General features: G+C 36.8%; 1 protein-coding gene across 4 annotated transcripts in view; it reads left to right on the plus strand.

The window, feature by feature from the left end:
* KIAA1328 (KIAA1328 ortholog) overlaps positions 1–19,444 on the plus strand; it is a 397,521-nt gene that overhangs the window by 123,906 nt on the left and 254,171 nt on the right. For all 4 annotated transcript variants that reach the window (XM_030925946.1, XM_010385375.2, XM_030925948.1 and 1 more), the window contains one exon: positions 7,620–7,747. In XM_030925946.1, coding sequence (XP_030781806.1) covers positions 7,620–7,747 — 128 coding nt within the window. The remainder of the gene's footprint in view (positions 1–7,619; positions 7,748–19,444) is intronic.

Consider the following 19,444-nt stretch of genomic DNA (forward strand, 5'->3'; position numbering starts at 1 on the left):
AAACTAGCCGGGCGAGGTGGCGGGCGCCTGTAGTCCCAGCTACTCGGGAGGCTGAGGCAGGAGAATGGCGTGAACCCGGGAGGCGGAGCTTGCAGTGAGCTGAGATCCGGCCACTGCACTCCAGCCCGGGCGACAGAGCGAGACTCTGTCTCAAAAAAAAAAAAAAAAAAAAAAAAAAAAAAAAAAAAAAAAAAAAGAAAGTGTTCCTACAACACTACATAATGTTCTTGTCATTACTCTTCATTTGTTCTTCTTTGTGTTTGATTACCTGCCATTCTTTCTCCCTAAAGGAGATAGTGTTAGTCTTGTTCATTATTGTATGTCTGGCATCTCATTCAGTCTCAGATGTTAATGTACTCATTTATTATTCAATAAATATTTACTGAGCACTTATGTAGGCTAAGGAATTCAGTGGTAAACAAAACAAAAATTCCTGCCCTTATAGACTTATTTGTTGAGTGAAAGAATGAATGAATGAGTGAATAAATGAACAAACAAAATCTATACATTCCCTGGACAATTTTACCCACTCTCATGTCTTTAGCCACCACATATAAAGTGATTAACTCCCAAATGTCTATTTCTACTCAGACTTCTTTTCTGAATTTTAAGCCCAGGGATCCAAGTGTCCCTTCTTAGCTACCTCCACTAAACTCTCCCGAGCATTTTTAACTCTGTGTTGTAAAGTTGCACTCTCCCCAGACCTTTTCTTTATTCTGCGTTCTCTGTCTTATAAATGGAATCACATATCTCCTCATACATCTTGTCACCCAGTTCGTAAGCTGACATTGCCTTAAATATCCCTTTATAACCCCCATCCCCTATTTTCTATCATTGTTACTCCAGCTCATGCCCCTCTCATCTCTTGCTTAGACTTCTATAGGGATTTTCTAATTGGTTGCTTTGATTCTAGTCTTCAGCCCTCTGATCCATCCTTTAGTCTCCTACCAGAGGTATCTTTATGAAATGCAAATTAGCTGTAAGACATCAATGAGTTAAATAGAGATAAAATCTAAATAACTTAGGGTAACATTTGACATCCAGCCCCTGTTGATCTCTGTAGCCTCTTCACTCATTCTGTCCCACTCAGGACCAGTTAACCATGCATGGCATGCTTCTTTCAGTTCTCTTAATGTACATATTGATCTTTTTTTTCATTCCTTAGATCTTGGTGATTTCTCAGCCAGGGCTAATGCACACCCTCCCTACCTGGTACATCTGTATACTCCTTTTCCAAAATTTGTTTTCAATGTCACATGTTCTCTGGAGCCTTTCCTAATTTCCCTCCAGTGTGGTCAAAGTGAACTACTCACCCCACCTTTTTAAAATCTTCATTGTACTCTAGTGTATAAATATTTCTCCTGGAACATGTTATCCTTATTTGTTTAAATATCTCCCTCTCTCTAAGCCTTGATGTCCTTTTTTTAAAAAAAATGTATTGAATATATACTTTGTGCCCTGCACTGTGCTAACTGTTCTTCGTTTATTTATATCATTTACATTTGCAGTTGCCCTGTGAGGTGAGGTAGATATTATCCCCAGATGGAGATGTCAGAGAAGTTACATCGTTGCTAAGTACCAGAGTTAAGATTTGAGCCAAGAATGTTGGGCTGACACCTAAGTCTGTGCTTTTACTGAATCCACAGCACTGCCTTTGTACATCTTATGCCTGTTACATTGTATTCAGAAAGCATTTGTTAAATGACTGGAAGAAAGCTTGGCAGGTCTTTTTTGCATGGCCTTTTTGCTGTCTTGTATGTGCGACTTCCTGGCTCCAAGGACAGTTCTGGTTAGTATATCCTTGGATCATAGTAACAGTTTGTCACCTGACTTACTGACTAAGGACACCTGATTGTAGAGAACTCTTAGGAGGCTGACTTGATGCTCAAAGTTTCTGCTTCTCACATGATAACTTGTGGTAGAAGTAGGAAGACAAGAAGAGATTGAGTAATAGTAGAAAGAGAGAAACACAACAAAAACCATAACAAAAAAAAAGTTTTCCTGCAATGTTTTATTATGATAACTTTCAGATATATAGACAGTTGACAATATGGCATTGAAACACTATGTACCTTCTACATAGATTTCAGTGGTTGGCATTGGCTATATCTGCTTTGCCCCCTCTCGTGTGTGTGTGTGTGTGTGTGTGTGTGTATAATATAAATATTTAATATTTATAAATAATTGTATATAAATATATAATTATTATATTTGTAATATAATGTACTTAATATATATTTATATGCTATATAAATATATCTATATTTATATAAAAATACACACCAGAGGGGGCAAAGCAGATATAGCCAATGCCAACAACTGAATATATGTATATAAATGTATATAGATCTATATAAATATAGAAATATATACCTATGTAATAGAACTTTATATAAATTATAAATTTACTTACAGATATAAAATTTTATAAGAATTTATTTGCCTGTTTTTCTGTGTGTCATAGGAAATGCCACTTGTCTCTGACACCTGGGATGCTTGGACTGGTACTTAGTAATTTTGATCTAATACAGAACTAAATGAAGTGGCAAATGTCACATGTAACTCCTAACTACCTCAGACTTGTCTCATAAGAATGAGAACATTTTATTTTGTAAACCAGATTATGATACCTGATAAAATTAGTAGTAATTCCATAATATTTATTGTAATTGAGTCCATATTCTAATTTTTCTAGTTGTTCCAATAATGTCTTTTCTGTTTTTCTCCCTGAATGAGGATTCAGTCATGCTTCATGGGTTGCATTTTGTTGTGTCTTTGGTCTCTTAATCTAAAATAAGCCTCCTGCCCCAAACCTTTTCCCCTATGACACTGACCTTTTGAAGAGTTCAGGCCAAGTGCTTTGCAAAATCTCCCATATACTGGATTTGTGTGATTGTTTCTTACAGTATCATTTAATTTGTTCCTTTATTCCTTCTAAATTCTGTGAAGTGGAAGTTAGGTTTACAAATTTGATTAGGTTCAGATTAAAACATAAGTGATGATGCCTAGAACTATTCATTCTGCTCTTAGCATTACTTTTACTTATCTATCTAATGCATTTTAGTGTTAAGATTTTAAGCTTTACCAAATGGACATTTAAGCTTCCTGCAATTGGACATAATTTCTGGTTTTCTACTTATTAGTGATCCTGAATTAATTTACTTTGAGTATTGACCACCAGATTGTACTGTTGAAAGATGCATTTTGTTCTTTACTGTAAGTAATTATGACTCCTTAAGAATATCTAACTCATTAACCTTTCACCTAATGGTTTTAGTATCCTTTAATGATCCTTACCTGTATTAGTTATTACATTGGGAGTTCTAAAATGGTGATTTAAAATTTTGACCATTTGTTCTAATTAGTTTGCTTTCTTCTGTAAAGAAAGACTTCACTTTTTTTTTTTTTTTTTTTTTGAGATGGAGTTTCTCATCACCCAGGCTAGAGTGCAATGGCATGATCTCAGCTCAGTGCAACCTCCACTTCCCGGGTTCAAGCGATTCTCCTGCCTCAGCCTGCCGAGTAGCGGGGATTACAGGCACCCACCACCACATCTGGCTGATTTTCACTGTCTTGGTTTTGTTTTTTTTTTGTTTTTTTTTTTTTTGTGAGATGGAGTCTCACTCTGTTGCCAGGCTGGAGTGCAGTGAGTGATCTCAGCTCACTGCAACCTCCGTCTCCCGGGTTCAAGCGATTCTCCTGCCTCAGCCTCTCGAGTAGCTGGGATGACAGGTGCCTGCCACCATACTCAGCTAATTTTTGTATTTTTAGTAGAGACAGGGTTTCATCATGTTGACCAGGATGGTGTCAATCTCTTGACCTCGTGATCCGCCCGCCTCGGCCTCCCAAGGTGCTGGGATTACAGACGTGAGCCACTGCACCTGGTTGCTATCTCCTACTCTTGTGATAAGCCCTCATCTATTTGTCTTTGAACACTTTCTAGCATTTTACAGCACAACAATATGTTCCAAGTTTACTTTATATTTTCTCTACCCCAAAATGGGGTTCAACCGTTTTTCCAAGGAGTCTTGGCTTCAAAAAAGGAGAATGTTTTTTTTTTCTTTTAATTTAATGATTCACCTTTTGTCTTTTCACAGAGGCCTCTCTACATTTAGTTCTGTAAAGATTAGTTCTGTAAACATTAGTTCTGATCAAGATTACTAAGTACCAGTCGAAGCATCCCAGGTGTCAGAGACAAGGGTGAGGTGAAGTGGTGGGGGTGAACGCTGGTAGGCCAGGGGAATTATTTCAGTTAAAATAATCTTTCTTTACTTCGGCAGCCTCCTAGTAGTATATCCTATCTCCGACCCTTCCGCTCTCTACTTGTGATTTTTCTCTCACACAGTTTTTATTCTTTAACTCATCCCCTTATTCATTCTGCTCTTAGCATTACTTTTACTTATCTATCTAATGCATTTTAGTGTTAAGATTTTAAGCTTTACCAAATGATTATTTTCCACAGCCATTTCAGTTAATTAATTTGATGGTTAGGTTTTGATGTAATCTTGCTTAATACTAATTTATATTTATTTATTTATTTGTGTTACCTAATGAAGCCTTATTTCTTTGAAGAGGTTGCAATGACTGCTGTGTCTTCCACTTCTTCAACAGTAGTTAGGCAGACTACAGAGTTTTATATTCATGTCATAGTTTGGTGTACACTTTCCCTTAAGTTTGGTTTTCAACATCTAGTTCATCCTTTTCTGTCAGTCAGCCAGGATGGAGTTAAATATGTCTTCTTTTTCACTGTACCCCCCAAATCATTGAGAAGGCATTTTGTCCACATTTTCCTAACATAAATCTTTCTCTCCAGATGGAGGATTGAAGTCTCATTGTGCTAGGAAGGAAGGGAAGGTGGGGGAGGGTACATTTTGAAATCTGCTATATCAAGAAAGACATTACAAATTGATAAAGGCAGGACTACCTGTTTTCATATTCTCCCACATAGCGTGTATGTAAATGAATTTGCCTGTAATTTGTTTCAAACGCTGACATTTTACTCCTAAGCTATATAATTGTGCTTGATTTTTCTAGAGTAAAATTCATATTCTGTGACCAGACTAATATGTTCACCTACTATAAAAATTACTGCCTATGGTAACAGCAAGAATAAAAATCTCCTTTTATATACATAATAGCTGGCAGAGACTCCTGGGACCACCACAAATCATTCCTATCTTTTAGAGCTTGCTTTCCATGGAAATGTAAAACCAGCCTAGTCTAATGTACATTGACTCTGAAAACCTATTTAGACTACCATTTATACTATTGTTATTTAAGATGCCAAGGATTCAACAAGCTCTTCTAATTATTGTATTATCTAAGCTTAGTAACCTGTCCTTTCCCTGTGAACCAGCTCCTCTTCTATCATCTACCTCTGGCTCCTTTTTTGTTAAAGGTTAATAATGAGAACAATGAAGCAATTGGTTATTTATGCAGTCATGATTGGCAAAAGTTATTAGCACAAGAATCTGCCCAGAAGCAATGATTAGGTTATGAAAATGTTAAGAAATACTGAAACCAGACACCATTTTGACATTTAAAAAATAGTATTTCGACCCTTAATCATGATGACCTGTTGTAAAAGTATTTATACAGAATAAATCTCATTGGATAGTAATTCTTATACCAATAGCATACATAAGTAAGTGTTAAGGGGAGATTTGAAAATGTACTGAAGGGATGAAGAGCCTGGGGAGGAAATTACCACAAAGAAAAATAAGGAACAGAACTCTCTCTTGGGTAGAACTATTTGTCTCCCAGGCACTGGTCTACAAAGTTATCTGACGTTTTCTGATTCAGTATTTTCATATTGAACGCTTGGCAAGTTTTACGAGTTGTGAGAGAGGGTACCCCATGTTAAATTGCCATGTTCTTTATACCAAATTATAAAATTATAAAAAACGGAGGGAGATATGGGTTCAGAATATTTCCTGGTGATGGTTTTATTAATGAAATGTTGACTTAACTGAAAAACTGCACAAAAAATACCAAATTATACTCTCTTTATGTTTAATACAGTTAGGAACTTTCTGTGTAAATTGTCAGTACTCTCATCAGAACAGTGTTACTATTTGTACCCCATACTGATTTTTTCAAATAATAACTTTATTGTGTATAATTCATGTAAAATAAAATTCACTCTTTTGAACTATATAATTAAATGGTTTTGAGTATATTCCAAAAATGTGCAAACATAACTACTTTGTAATTCATGAACATGTTTATTACCTTTCCACCAAAATTCATACCTGTTTGCAGTTGCTCTCCATTTCTTCTCCCCTAACCCTTAGCAACCACTAATCTATTTCTGTCTCTATATATTTGCCTGTTCTGAACATTTTATACAAATGAAATCATGCAATATATGGCCTTTTGTGTCTAGCTTCTTTTACTTAGCATAATATTTTCAAGGATCATCCGTGTTGTAGCTTGTAGCAGTACTTCATTGCTTTTTGATGGCTGAATAATATTCCATTTATAAATATTCCACATTTTGTTTATTTATCTGTGGACATTGAGATTGTTTTTACTTTTCTACCATAGGAATAATGCCATGTTGAATATGTATATACAAGTTTTTGTGTGGACATATGTTCTTTAAAAAGTTGTCTTTGCTTATATATTTAATATTCTTCAGGACATATTTTCACTTCTCTTGAGTATATACCTAGGAGTAGAATTGCTGGGTCATATGTCAAAAAAATCTCTAACATTGTGAAACAGCTAACTTATTTTCCAAAGTGGCAGCGCAGTCTTATGTTCCCATTAGTTATTTAGGAGGGTTCCAGTTTCTTCATATCCTTGCCAGTGCTTGTTAGTCTTTTTGGTTATGGTCATCTTAGTGAATGCAAAATGGTATCTCAGTGTGTTTTTTATTTACTTTTCCCTGATGGCTATGTTGAGTATCTCTTCTTATTCTTCTTGGCCATTTGCATATTTTGTTTTGGGAAATGTCTATTCAAAGCCTTTGCCCACTTTTAAATTATACTCATTATCTTTTTATTGTGTAGTTTTACAAGGTGTTTATATATTCTGGACACAAATTTTTACTGTATCGTTTCCAAATATTTTCACTCACTCAGGGGGTTATTTTTTTCAATTTTCAAATAATGCCCTTTGAAGCACAGTCATTTGACATTTTGAAGTCCAATTTATCTATTTTTTTTTTTTTTAATTTGGTTACTTGTGCTTTTAAGTGATCATCACCTAATCCAAGGTCACAAAGATGTACTTTTGTATTTTCTGCTAAGAGTTTTATAGTTTTAACTCTTATGTTTAGATCAATGGTACATTTTCAGCTTGTTTTGCTTTTTTAATATGGTGTGAGGTAAGGGTTCCTTTGCATGTATCTACATTTGTTTTTATTCAAATTTAAAGAATCAAGGAATATGTTTTCAAATGGGATGTTCTTTGCTACTCTTTTTTTGAAATATTGTTTTATGATTTTGGGGGAGGAATACGTGTAACTTTTATCCGAAGACTGTATGCTTATGACTGTCTCACCAAATATGATTGCATTTCTGGTTCTGTTCTGTTTATTGGAATATGAAAAGCAGCATTGATGGATGCAGTTTGAATCATTTTTTTGATTTTTTCACCTTAATTTGCAACCTCACCTCTTCAGCTACAGTATAGAGAATGCCAAGAACTTCTAAGCCTGTATCAGAAATATTTATCAGAACAACAAGAGAAGCTCACCATGTCTCTCTCAGAACTTGGTGCTGCTAGAATGCAGGAACAGCAGGTAAGCATCTTTAATTTTACTTTGCTTGTCTTCAGTGGATCAGCAAGGTGTCAGAAGAGCCATTTGCTTTTTATGTTAATTTCCTCACAGTATATAATATTGTTTTAAAACATGTAGCTACTGCATGTGATTGAGTTGATGTCTTTCCCTCCCCCTTTCCTTTCTCCTCCTGTTCCTGGGACCAAAGGTAAGGAATGATTACTTGAAGAAGTCTGTGTGGGTCAGTGGGGAAGCTTCTGGTTGGATGAAAGCACAGCCAGAAGGGTAAAGAAAACACTGCTCTGTTACTTAATGAAGAAGATAAGGTGGGCTGTTTGTTACTTATTGTCCCTATGGAAATCATAAATAAGCCTTTCTTAATACTTGTTTATTTTTTAGAATAATGAAAGTTAATTGTGGACTTAGAAAAACTTTAATTGGAGAATATTAGGATATTTTGCATATGCTTGCATACATGTATTGATCATATAAGTATATAGGAGAGTGTTTATATAAACATTTATATACATATTGCCAAATGGTATATGTTATATAATTAAATGAATGCTCAGAGCCCTATCAGATGTGATGTGAAATAAGCCCTAAAGACCCACTTCTGGTTGGGGGATTCCCTTTCCTAGTGAAGGGAAGCCATGACAGACTGTACCTGGAAAAACGGGACACTCCGCCCAAATACTGGGCTTTTCCCCATGGTCTCAGCAACCAGCAGACCAGGAGATTCTCTCCCATGTCTGGCTCGGCGGGTCCCACTCCCACAGAACCTTGCTCACTGCTAGCGCAGCAGTCTGAGGTCAACCTGCGAGGCTGCAGCCTGGCAGAGGGAGGGGCGTCCACCATTGCTGAGGCTTCAGTAGGTAAACAAAGTGGCCGGGAAGCTCAAACTGGGCAGAGCCCACTGCAGCTCAGCAAGGTCTACTGCCTCTGCAGACTCCACCTCTGTGGGCAGGGCATTGCTGAACAAAAGGCAGCAGAAACTTCTGCAGACTTAAACGTCCCTATCTGACAGCTCTGAAGAGAGCACTGGTTCTCCCAGCACAGCATTTGAGCTCTGAGAAAGGACAGACTGCCTCCTCAAGTGTGTCCCTGACCACCGTGTAGCGTGAATAGGAGACACCTCCCAGTAGGGGCCAACAGACACCTCATACACGCAGGTGCCCCTGTGGGACGAAGCTTCCCAAGGAAGGACCAGGCACCAATATTTGCTGTTCTGCAATATTTGCTGTTCTGCAGCCTCCGCTGGTGATACCCAGGCAAACAGGGTCTGGAGTGGACCTCCAGCAAACTCCTACAGACCTGCAGCTGAGGGACCTGACTGTTAGAAGGAAAACTAACAAACAGAAAGGAATAGCATCAACATCAACAAGAAGGACATCCACACCAAAACCACATCTCTAGGTCACCAACATCAAAGACCAAAGGTAGATAAAACCACAAAGGTGGGGAGAAACCAGAGCAGAAAAGCTGAAAATTCTAAAAACCAGAGCGCCCCTTCTCCTCCAAGAATTGCAGCTCCTCGCCAGCAATGGAACATAGCTGGACAGAATGACTTTGAAGAGTTGACAGAAGTAAGTTTCAGAAGGTCCGTAATAACACACTTCTTTAAGCTAGAGGAGGATGTTCTAACCCATTGCAAGGAAGCTAAAAACCTTGAAAAAAGTTAGATGAATGGCTAACTAGAATAAACACTGTAGAGAAGACCTTAAATGACCTGATGGAGCTGAAAACCATCTCACAAAAACCTTGTGATGCATGCACAAGCTTCAATAGCCGATTTGATCCAGTGGAAGAAAGGATATCAGTGATTGAAGATCAAATTAATGAAATAAAGCGAGAAGACAAGATTAGAGAAGAAAAGAGTAAAAAGAAATGAACAAAGCCTCCAAGAAATATGGGACTATGTGAAAAGTTTGATTGGTGTACCTGAAAGTGATTGGGAGAATGGAACCAAGTTGGAAAACACTCTTCAGGATATTATCCAGGAGAACTTTCCCAACCTAGCAAGACAGGCCAACATTCAAATTCAGGAGATACAGAGAACACCACAAAGATACTCCTCGAGAAGAGCAACCCCAGTACACATAATTGTCAGATTCACAAAGGTTGAAATGAAGGAAAAAATATTAAGGGCAGCCAGAGAGAAAGGTCGGGTTACCCATAAAGGGAAGCTCATCAGACTAACAGCAGATCCCTTGACAGAAACCCTACAAGCCAGAAGAGAGTGGGAGCCAATATTCAACATTCTTAAAGAAAAGAATTTTTAACCCAGAATTTCATATCCAGCCAAACTAAGCTTCATAAGTGAAGGGAAATAAAATCATTTACAGACAAGTAAATGCTGAGAGACTTTGTCACCACCAGACCTGCCTTACAAGAACTCCTGAAGGGAGCACTAAACATGGAAAGGAGCAACTGGTACCAGCCACTGTAAAAACATGCCCAGTTATAAAGACCATCAGTGCTATGAAGAAACTGCATCAATTAATGGGATTAACATCATAATGACAGGATCAAATTCACACATAACACTATTACCCTTAAATGTAAATGGGCTTAATGCCCCAATTAAAAGACACAGACTGATAAATTGGATAGAGAGTCAAGATCCATCAGTGTGCTCTATTCAGGAGACCCATCTCATGTGCAGAGCATAGGCTCAAAATAAAGGGCTGAAGGAAGATCTACCAATCAATTGGAAAACAAAAAAAAAAGCAGAGGTTGCAATCCTAGTCTCTGATGAAACAGACTTTAAACTAACAAAGATCAAAAGAGAGAAAGAAGGCCATTACATAATGGTAAAGGGATCATTTCAACAAGAAAAGCTAACTATCCTAAATATAAATGCACCCAATACAGGAGCACCCAGATTCATAAAGCAAGTCCTTAGAGACCTACAAAGGGACTTAGAGTCCCATACAGTAATAATGGGAGAATTTAACACCCCACTGTCAATATTAGACAGATCAACAAGACAGAAGATTAACAAGGATATCCAGGAATTGAACTCAACTCTCTGCACCAAGTGGACCTAATAGACATCTACAGAACTCTCCACCCCAAATCAACAGAATATACATTCTTCTCAGCACCACATCGCGCTTATTCTGAAATTAACCACATAATTGGAAGTAAAGGACTCCTCAGCAAATGTAAAAGAACAGAAATCACAACCAACTGTCTCTCAGACAACAGTGCAATCAAATTAGAACTCAGGATTAAGAAAGTCATTTAAAACCATACAACTACATGGAAACTGAACAACCTGCTCCTGAATGACTACTGGGTAAATAACGAAATGAAGGCAGAAATAAAGATGTTCTTTGAAACCAATGGTAACAAACACACAACGTACCAGAATCTCTGGGACACATTTAAAGCAGTGTGTAGAGGGAAATTTATAGCACTAATTGCCCACAAGAGAAAGCAGGAAAGATCTAAAATCGACACCCTAACTTGACAATTAAAAGAACTAGAGAAGCAAGAGCAAACAAATGCAAAAGCTAGCAGAAGGCAAGAAATAACTAAGATCAGAGTAAAACTGAAGGAGATAGAGGCTCAAAAAACCCTTCAAAAAATCAATAAATCCAGGAGCTGGGTTTTTGAAAAGATCAACAAAATTGAAATAGCCAAAGTATAAATGGTTTGTTTGCATTTTGATCTGAAATATTTTCTTTTGTTCTGTTTTCTTAAAACATAGCTGATGAAAAGAGGCAGAGGAAGGTGGCAGTTATTTTTGATTGTTTATGTGAAGTTTCCCTGCTACACTGAAAACAAGTCAGGCAGTTTTTAAGGTGGCTTTTGCTTACTGCTTTTCAAGGGGTAAGAGAAAATGGTAGTTGGAAGATCAGATTTCAGACCTTCGGTTTTAGTTTCTACTTACTGCTTCTTCATGACATAAATGTGTGACGAGGGCACAAAGTGGAAGGCCAATCCATTTGGCAAGGATACGGGAGTTGAGATGGAGGAATCTTTCATTTACCAGTATTAATAGTCTTATCGTAAGGATACAGAGCTGGGCCGGGCGCGGTGGCTCAAGCCTGTAATCCCAGCACTTTAGGAGGCCGAGACGGGTGGATCACGAGGTCAGGAGATCGAGACCATCCTGGCTAACCCGGTGAAACCCCGTCTCTACTAATAAAAAAATACAAAAAAACTAGCTGGGCGAGGTGGCGGGCGCCTGTAGTCCCAGTTACTCGGGAGGCTGAGGCGGGAGAATGGCGTGAACCTGGGAGGCGGAGCTTGCAGTGAGCTGAGATCTGGCCACTGCACTCCAGCCTGGGCAACAGAGCGAGACTCCGTCTCAAAAAAAAAAAAAAAAAAAAAAAAAAAAAAAAAAAAAAAAAAAAAAAAGGATACAGAGCTGATAGTGAAGAAATAGTCACCAGGGAGTCCTAAAGACATCTAGAGGAGACCTTTTTCTATTTACTTTGAAATTGGAAGAAAATAAAACTTTCTTAGGTGTTATTGATTTGTATTTAAGCTAGTGATTTCTTGGAGGTTTTGCCCAATAAGTCTATTTCCTTGCAGTAAGGGCATCATTGTGAAGACTGTAAACCTCAGTGATGTCACTGACCTAATTCTCTTCCCACCTCCCACTTATCTTGTCATGAAGTTACATGTTCTATTTATGTACTTGCAAATAGACTGTGCCCATCTCTGTAGTGTCACCTTTTTTGTTATTTTGTAATCGTTGTTACATCATTCATCTATCACCCTTATCAGCTTTTGAAAACAGGCATCTTGTTGCATTGGTTTTTGTACACTCGGAGCCTAACAAAGGTCTTGGCTTAAGAAATACTAATTTTTCATTAATTTGTATTTAACAAACATTTATGTAGTACATACTACTTGTTAATACATGTTAAATCATTTAATCCTAACTCATTGAAATAAGGTAGGTTATTATCTCTGTTTTATGCCTCTCGCAGAGGCAGAATGAATGAATCGGCCAGGTCATACAGCTAACAGGTTGGCAAAGCCAAGATATGAACCAAGCCAATCTGGCACTATAGTTTGTGAAGAAGGAAAGACAAGAAAAATTTGAGGTAACTAAAATTGTTAAAATTTGGCTTTAGATATTCTTGTTTCTGTAACTAACTCTCCTTGGCTCTTAATCTGACATACAGATTGTTAAACTCTAGAGCACAAATATGCTAGAGAGATGGTGGGAAACTATTTTCTTTCCTTGTTAAGGAGCCACAGTGTCAGATAAAACATAAAATTTTATTCTTAAAATTTAAAAAATTTTACCTTCAGATTTTATGATGGCGATGGCAGCAGATCCTTTTTCATGAGGCATTTATTTGACTTTGAGAGACTTGTTCTGTTTCTTCTTCGTATTGGTTACTCTCTCGCATATTATGGTTTTGCTTGTAGTTTATTAAATCCACAGTTCTCCAGAAGAATGCCCTAGCTTATGATTTTTGTTTTTGACATCTGCCATTTCCTTGAAAAGAAGTTGGCTTTATTTACAAGGTGATTTTTTTTCTTGTTTTCTCCCCATCCTCTTTCTCTTTTTCTTAAAGATAACTGCATTCTACATTTCTTTTGTAATTTATTCAGCATTATAAGTTCTTCATAGTGGGTTCTAGAGAGATTCTTCACTTGTTCTATTCAGGTTGTAGTATTTATTTCATGTGTGTATATTGACCCATTATCTTAATAGTACAATCCTATAGTACTTATAGCTATAGTACAATCCTAGTTCTGAACATGGTAGGGTCTGATAACCATAGTTTTGGTCAATGTACATTTTATAATATAGCCTTTTCTTGTTATAGAAGAGTGTTACTCTTTTTTAAATCTAAACTTAGTGTTACTTCACTTATAATGCTCATAACTTCCATTTTTGTCTTATTTGTAGCCTATACCATTTTACAAAAGTTGTCGTATTTCCTCAGTACTCTTTGTAATAAGATAAAGCGTAGGCAGCATTTTGAATAGCTTCTCCTACTCCACTTTGAAAATGTTGGTAGGTAAGCCTATTTTACCATTTTTATTAACTCTGCATTACTTTGGCAGGTAGATATAAAGTAGCTTTATAATTTTCTTGGAATTTCTTTTTTTTTCCTTAAAATTGGTAAAATGATTACTTTTTAACCATGGGCAATGGATATTGTATTTCAGTTCCTCTGATCTGGTAAAAGGCTTGTTAGAGAAACTTCTTTATTTTCCCTGTGATTACTTGTTCCATATTTCTTAGTAGGTCTGGGTCACAGACTGGTCAAGAATCTGAAGTGTACTAAAGATGGATCATTGCTTAGTACAAATTTAATGTCTATTGATGGTTGTTATCACTATTGTCTCTATAGTGTTATTAAAAGGCAATCAGAAGTTCAAAACCAGCCTGGTCAACATGATGAAACCCTGTCTCTACTAAAAATACCAAAAAAAGAGAATTAGCCAGGCATGGTGGTGTGTGCCACCACACCCGGCTCATTTTTGTATTTTTAGTAGAGGTGGTGTTTCATCATGTTGGTCAAGCTTGTCTCACATTCCTGACCTCAGGTGATCCACCCACCTTGGCCTCCCAAAGTGCTGAGATTATAGGCATGAACCACTGTGCCTGGCCAAAAAAAAAAAAAAAAAAAAAAAAGTTTTATAGTACTTACGGGCACACAGTCTTATGACTGCTTCCTATTCTGCAACTACTTTCGTATATTCTTTTGGTTAAAATTTTATCTAATTTTATTTTGTTCTTTTTAACGTGTACTTAATGTGTAATATGTGTCTTAATTCTATCTAATACTAGGCTATCTTCAAGTTATAGTACCACTTATAAGCCTAGATTTTATTGACAATCCAGAAGCATCATCATACTTCTAATTGACAAAAAAAAAAAAAAAAAAAAAGAATATGTGAAGCTCTTTATACTATTAAACTCCTCACAGACTAAAAGGTCTGTAGGTAAAACAAGAATTGTTCCTTGCTAGGCCTGCCATGGTGAACAAAAACCAACAAACAAAGAAAAAACAAGAATAGGAATAACAGCAGACTTCTCATCAGAAACAATGCAGGAAAAGTCAGTACAACAGCTTATTCAAAGAGCTGAGGGAAAAGGAAACTGTGACAATCAAGCAAAACTATTCTTCAAAACTTAAGGTGATATAAAGGCATTTCAACATTAACAAAGACTAAGAGTACTAGTTTACCTGCCTTACAATATAGAAGTCTGTTTATATGAAAGGAAAATGACATGAAGCAGTAACTCAAATCCACACAAAGAAATAAAAAGCACCAGTTAAGATATGTATTTCCCTTTTCTTAAACAATTTTATACACCTGAATAAAACAATAATAATCCTGTATTGAGCTTACAAGATATAAAGATCATGTGTGTGTGTGTACGTGTGTATACATTTGCACAAGGGAGACGAGAAGGGAGGGAGCTATATTAGAGTGAATTTTCTGTATACTCCTGGAATTAAGTTAGTGGAAAGGAAGTAAAACCATCTTTATTCATAAAAAATATGATACTGTATGTAGAGAATCATAAGAAATCCACAAAAAAATGGTGATGGAATCAATAAATGAGTTCAGTGAGGATGCAGGATATAAGATCAATATGTAAAAATCAGTTTTATATCTGCTGATTACCAATGAACAATTAAAATACGGATATACTTAATAGAAGAAGTGCAAGACTTTAACACTGAAGACATTAAAACATGACTGATAGAAACTAAAGAACATCTAAATAGATGGAAATGGGTCCCATGGTCATGGATTGGCCATTTTCCCCAAATTGATCTACAGATTTGTTGCAATCCTGATCAGAATGCCAGCAGATTTCGATAATTCCTTTTTTGTAAAAACTGGTAAAACAGTCTTAAAATTTATATGGAAGCACAAAGGGGTAAGAAAAGCCAAAACAATTTTGAGAACGATGAGAAGAGTGGAGGATTAATCTTTTCAGTTTCAAAATTTGTTCTAAAACTATGGTATAGTAGGTAGAATTTTAAGATGGCTCACATGACCTTGGCCCCCTGGCAAAATGCTTTCACTCTTGCAACTATGTTATGTTATATATTTAAAAAGATTATCTGGGTAGGCCCAATATGATAAATAAGAAAAACAGAGAGTTTTCTTTAGCTGAGAGTGAAAGATGAAATCAGAGAGATTTGAAACATGGAAAGGATTCATCTCACCACTTCTAGCTTTAAAGATGAATGGGGCTCAAAGCTGAGGATTGTTCATGGCTAACAGCAAGAAAATGAGGATTTAAGTCCTACAACCACAAGGAGCTACATTCTGTCAGCAACCTGAATGAGCTTGGAATCAGTTTCCTCCTCAGATATTCCAAATTAGATCACAGCTCAGCTGACAACCTGGATTCAGTCTTGTGAGAAACTAAATGTAGAACCTAGTCGAGTTGGTCTGGCCTTTTGACCTACATAACTGTGAGTTAGTGAATTTGGATTATTTTAAGCTGTTGCATTTATGGTAACTTTTTTTGGAAAAATAGAGAAAGAATATACACAGAGGGCTCCAAGATGGCCAACTAGACCCAGGCAGGAGGAACATTTCCCACCAAAGGACTAGGACATCAGGAAAACTGGTACACTCCTAGCAGATCTTCAGAAGGAAGGTATTGAGAGCGGGCAGAAGGAAGAAACAGATGCTGGGCTAAAAGGGGAGGAAGCTGGGAGCCCTGCACAGGGCCACTGCACACTGGGACTTGTTCATGGCCTTCAGTGACTCCTGTGGAGTGGGTGAGTTGAACAAGCAAGGAACAACTCAGTCTCTTCATGGGCATCTGGAATCCTAGAAATAAGACAGTCACATAACAGTAAAAAAAAAAAAAAAAAAAAAAAAAAAATGAAAAGGAATGAACAAAATCTTCAAGAAATATGGGATTATGTAAAGAGATCAAATCTATGACTCATTGGCATCTTTGAAAAAGATGAGGAGAAATAACTTGGAAAACATATTGGGAAAACATGTTTCAGGATATCATTCATGAGAACCTCCCCAGCCTAGCTAGAGAGACCAAGATTCAAATTCAGGAAATGCAGAGAACCCCTGCAAAATACTTCACAAGAATATCATCCCCAAGACACATAATCGTCAGATTCTCCAAGGTCAAAATGAAAGAAAAAATATTAAAGGCAGCTAGAAAGGACAGGTCACCCAGAAAGGGAGGCCCGTCAGAATAGCAGTGTAACTCTTAGCAGAAACTCTATAAGCCAGACGAGATTGGAGGCCTATATTCAACATTCTTAAAGAAAAGAAATTCCAGCCAAGAATTTCATATCTGACCAAACTAAGCTTCATAAGTGAAGGAGAAATAACATCATTTTCAGATAAGCAAATGCTGAGGGAATTTGGTACCACCAGACCTGCTTTACAAGAACTCCTGAAAGAAGCACTAAATATGGAAAGGAAAGACCAGCAACTGCAAAAACACACTTAAGTATACAGACCAGTGAAACTTTAATGCAGCCACACAAATCAGCATAATAAACAGCTAACAACATGATGACAGGATCAAATCCACACTTATCAGTACTAACCTTGAATGTAAACGAACTAAATACCCCAATTAAAAGGCACAGAGTATCAAAGTGGATGAAGAAGCAAGACCCAATGGTATGCTGTGTTCGAGAGACCCATCTCAAGTGTAGTGACACCCATAGGCTAAAAATAAAGGGATGGAGAAAAATCTACCAAGCAAATAAAAAACAGAAAAAAGTAAGGGTTGCAATTCTAATATCAGACAAAACAGACTTTAAACATCTTGTCTAGTATCAGAAAAATAAAAAAATCAAAAAAGACAAAGAAGGCTATTACATAATGGCAAAGGTTTTAATTCAACATGAAAACCTAATTAGCCTAAATATATTTGCATCCAACACAGGGGGACCCAGATTCATAAAGCAAGTTCTTAGAGACCTTCAAAGAAACTTCCACACAATAATAGTGAGATACTTCAACACCCCACTGAGAGTATTAGAGCATTGAGGCAGAAAATTAACAAAGATATTCAGGACCTGAACACTGGACCAAATGGATCTGATGGACATCTGTGAAACTCTCTACCCCAAAACAACACAATATATATTCTCCTCATCTGCACTGAGTACAAATTAATCTAAAATTGGTCACACAATTGGACATAAAACGATCTGCAGCAAATGCAAAAGAACCAAAAGCATATATTAGCCCTCAGACCACAGTACAATAAAAATAGAATTCAAGACTAAGAAAATCTCTGAAAACTATACAATTTCATGGAAATTAAACAATCTGCTTGTGAATGACTTTTGAGTAAATAATGAAATTAAGGCTGAAAACAGGAAGTCCTTTGAAATGATTGAGAACAAAGATACACTATACCAGAATCTCTGGGACACAGCTAAGGGAGTGTTAAGAGGGAAATTTATAGCACTAAACATCCACATAGGAAGTTAGAAAGACCTCAAGTTAGCAACGTAACATAACAACTAAAAGAACTAGAGAAGCAAGAGTAAACCACCCCAAAGGAAGCAGGTGACAAGAAATAGTCAAAATCAGAGCTTAACTGAAGTAGATTGAAACACAAAGAAAACATTCAAAAGATAAATGAAGCCAGGAGCTGGTCTTTTGAAAAAAATTAATAAGCTAGATAAACGACTAGGGAGACAAATAAAGAAGAAAAGAGAGAAGATCCAAGTAAACACAATCAGAAATGAAAAAGGGAATATTACCACTGACCCCACAGAAATGCAAATAACCATCGGAGACTATTATGAACACCTCTGTGCATACAAACTAGAAAATCTAGAAGAAATTGATAAAATTCTGGGCACATACACTCTCTCAAGGCTGAACCAGGAAGAAATTGAATCTCTAAACATTATTGGTAAATAATGTGCTCTAAAATTGAATCAGTAATAACCTACCAACCAAAAAAATGTCAAGACCAGATAAATTCACAAATTATACCAGATATACAAAGAAGGGCTGGTAGCATTCCTACTGAAACAATTCTAAAAAGTTGAAAAGTAAGAACTCCTCCGTAACTCCTTCTATGAGGCCAACATTATCCTGATACCAAAACCTGCTAGAGACATAACAAAAAATCTCAAGACTAGACAGATTCACAGCTGAATTCTACCAGATGACAAGTAGGAGCTGGTACCATTCCTTCTGACACTATTCCAAACAACAGAAAAAGAGGCACTCTTTCCTAACTCATTTTGTGAGGTCAGCATCATCCTGATACCAAAACCTGGCAGAGACACGACAAAAAAATGAAAATTTCAGGCTTTCAGGCCAATATCACTGATGAACATTGATATGAAAATCCTCAATAAAATACTGGCAAACCGAATCCAACAGCACATTAAAAAGCTTATCCATCACGATCAAGTTGGCTTCATCCCTGGGGTGCAAGGCTGATTTAATATATGCAAATCAATAAATGTAATCCATCACAGAAACAGAACCAATGACAAAACCACATGATTATCTCAATAGATGCAGTAAAGGCCTTTGATAATAATCAACACCCCTTTATACTTCAGTCTCTCAATACACTAGGTATTGGTGGAACATATCTCAAAATAATAACAGCTATTTATGACACACCCACAGCCAATATCATACTGATTGGGGAAAAGCTAGAAGCATTCTCTTTGAAAACCGGCACAAGATACGGATGTTCTCTCACCACTCTTACTCAACATAGTATTGGAAGTTCTGGCCAGGGCAATCAGGCAA

This window comes from Rhinopithecus roxellana, chromosome 21 (genome assembly GCF_007565055.1).
Source record: "Rhinopithecus roxellana isolate Shanxi Qingling chromosome 21, ASM756505v1, whole genome shotgun sequence".
In the NCBI taxonomy this organism is placed as follows: domain Eukaryota; kingdom Metazoa; phylum Chordata; class Mammalia; order Primates; family Cercopithecidae; genus Rhinopithecus; species Rhinopithecus roxellana.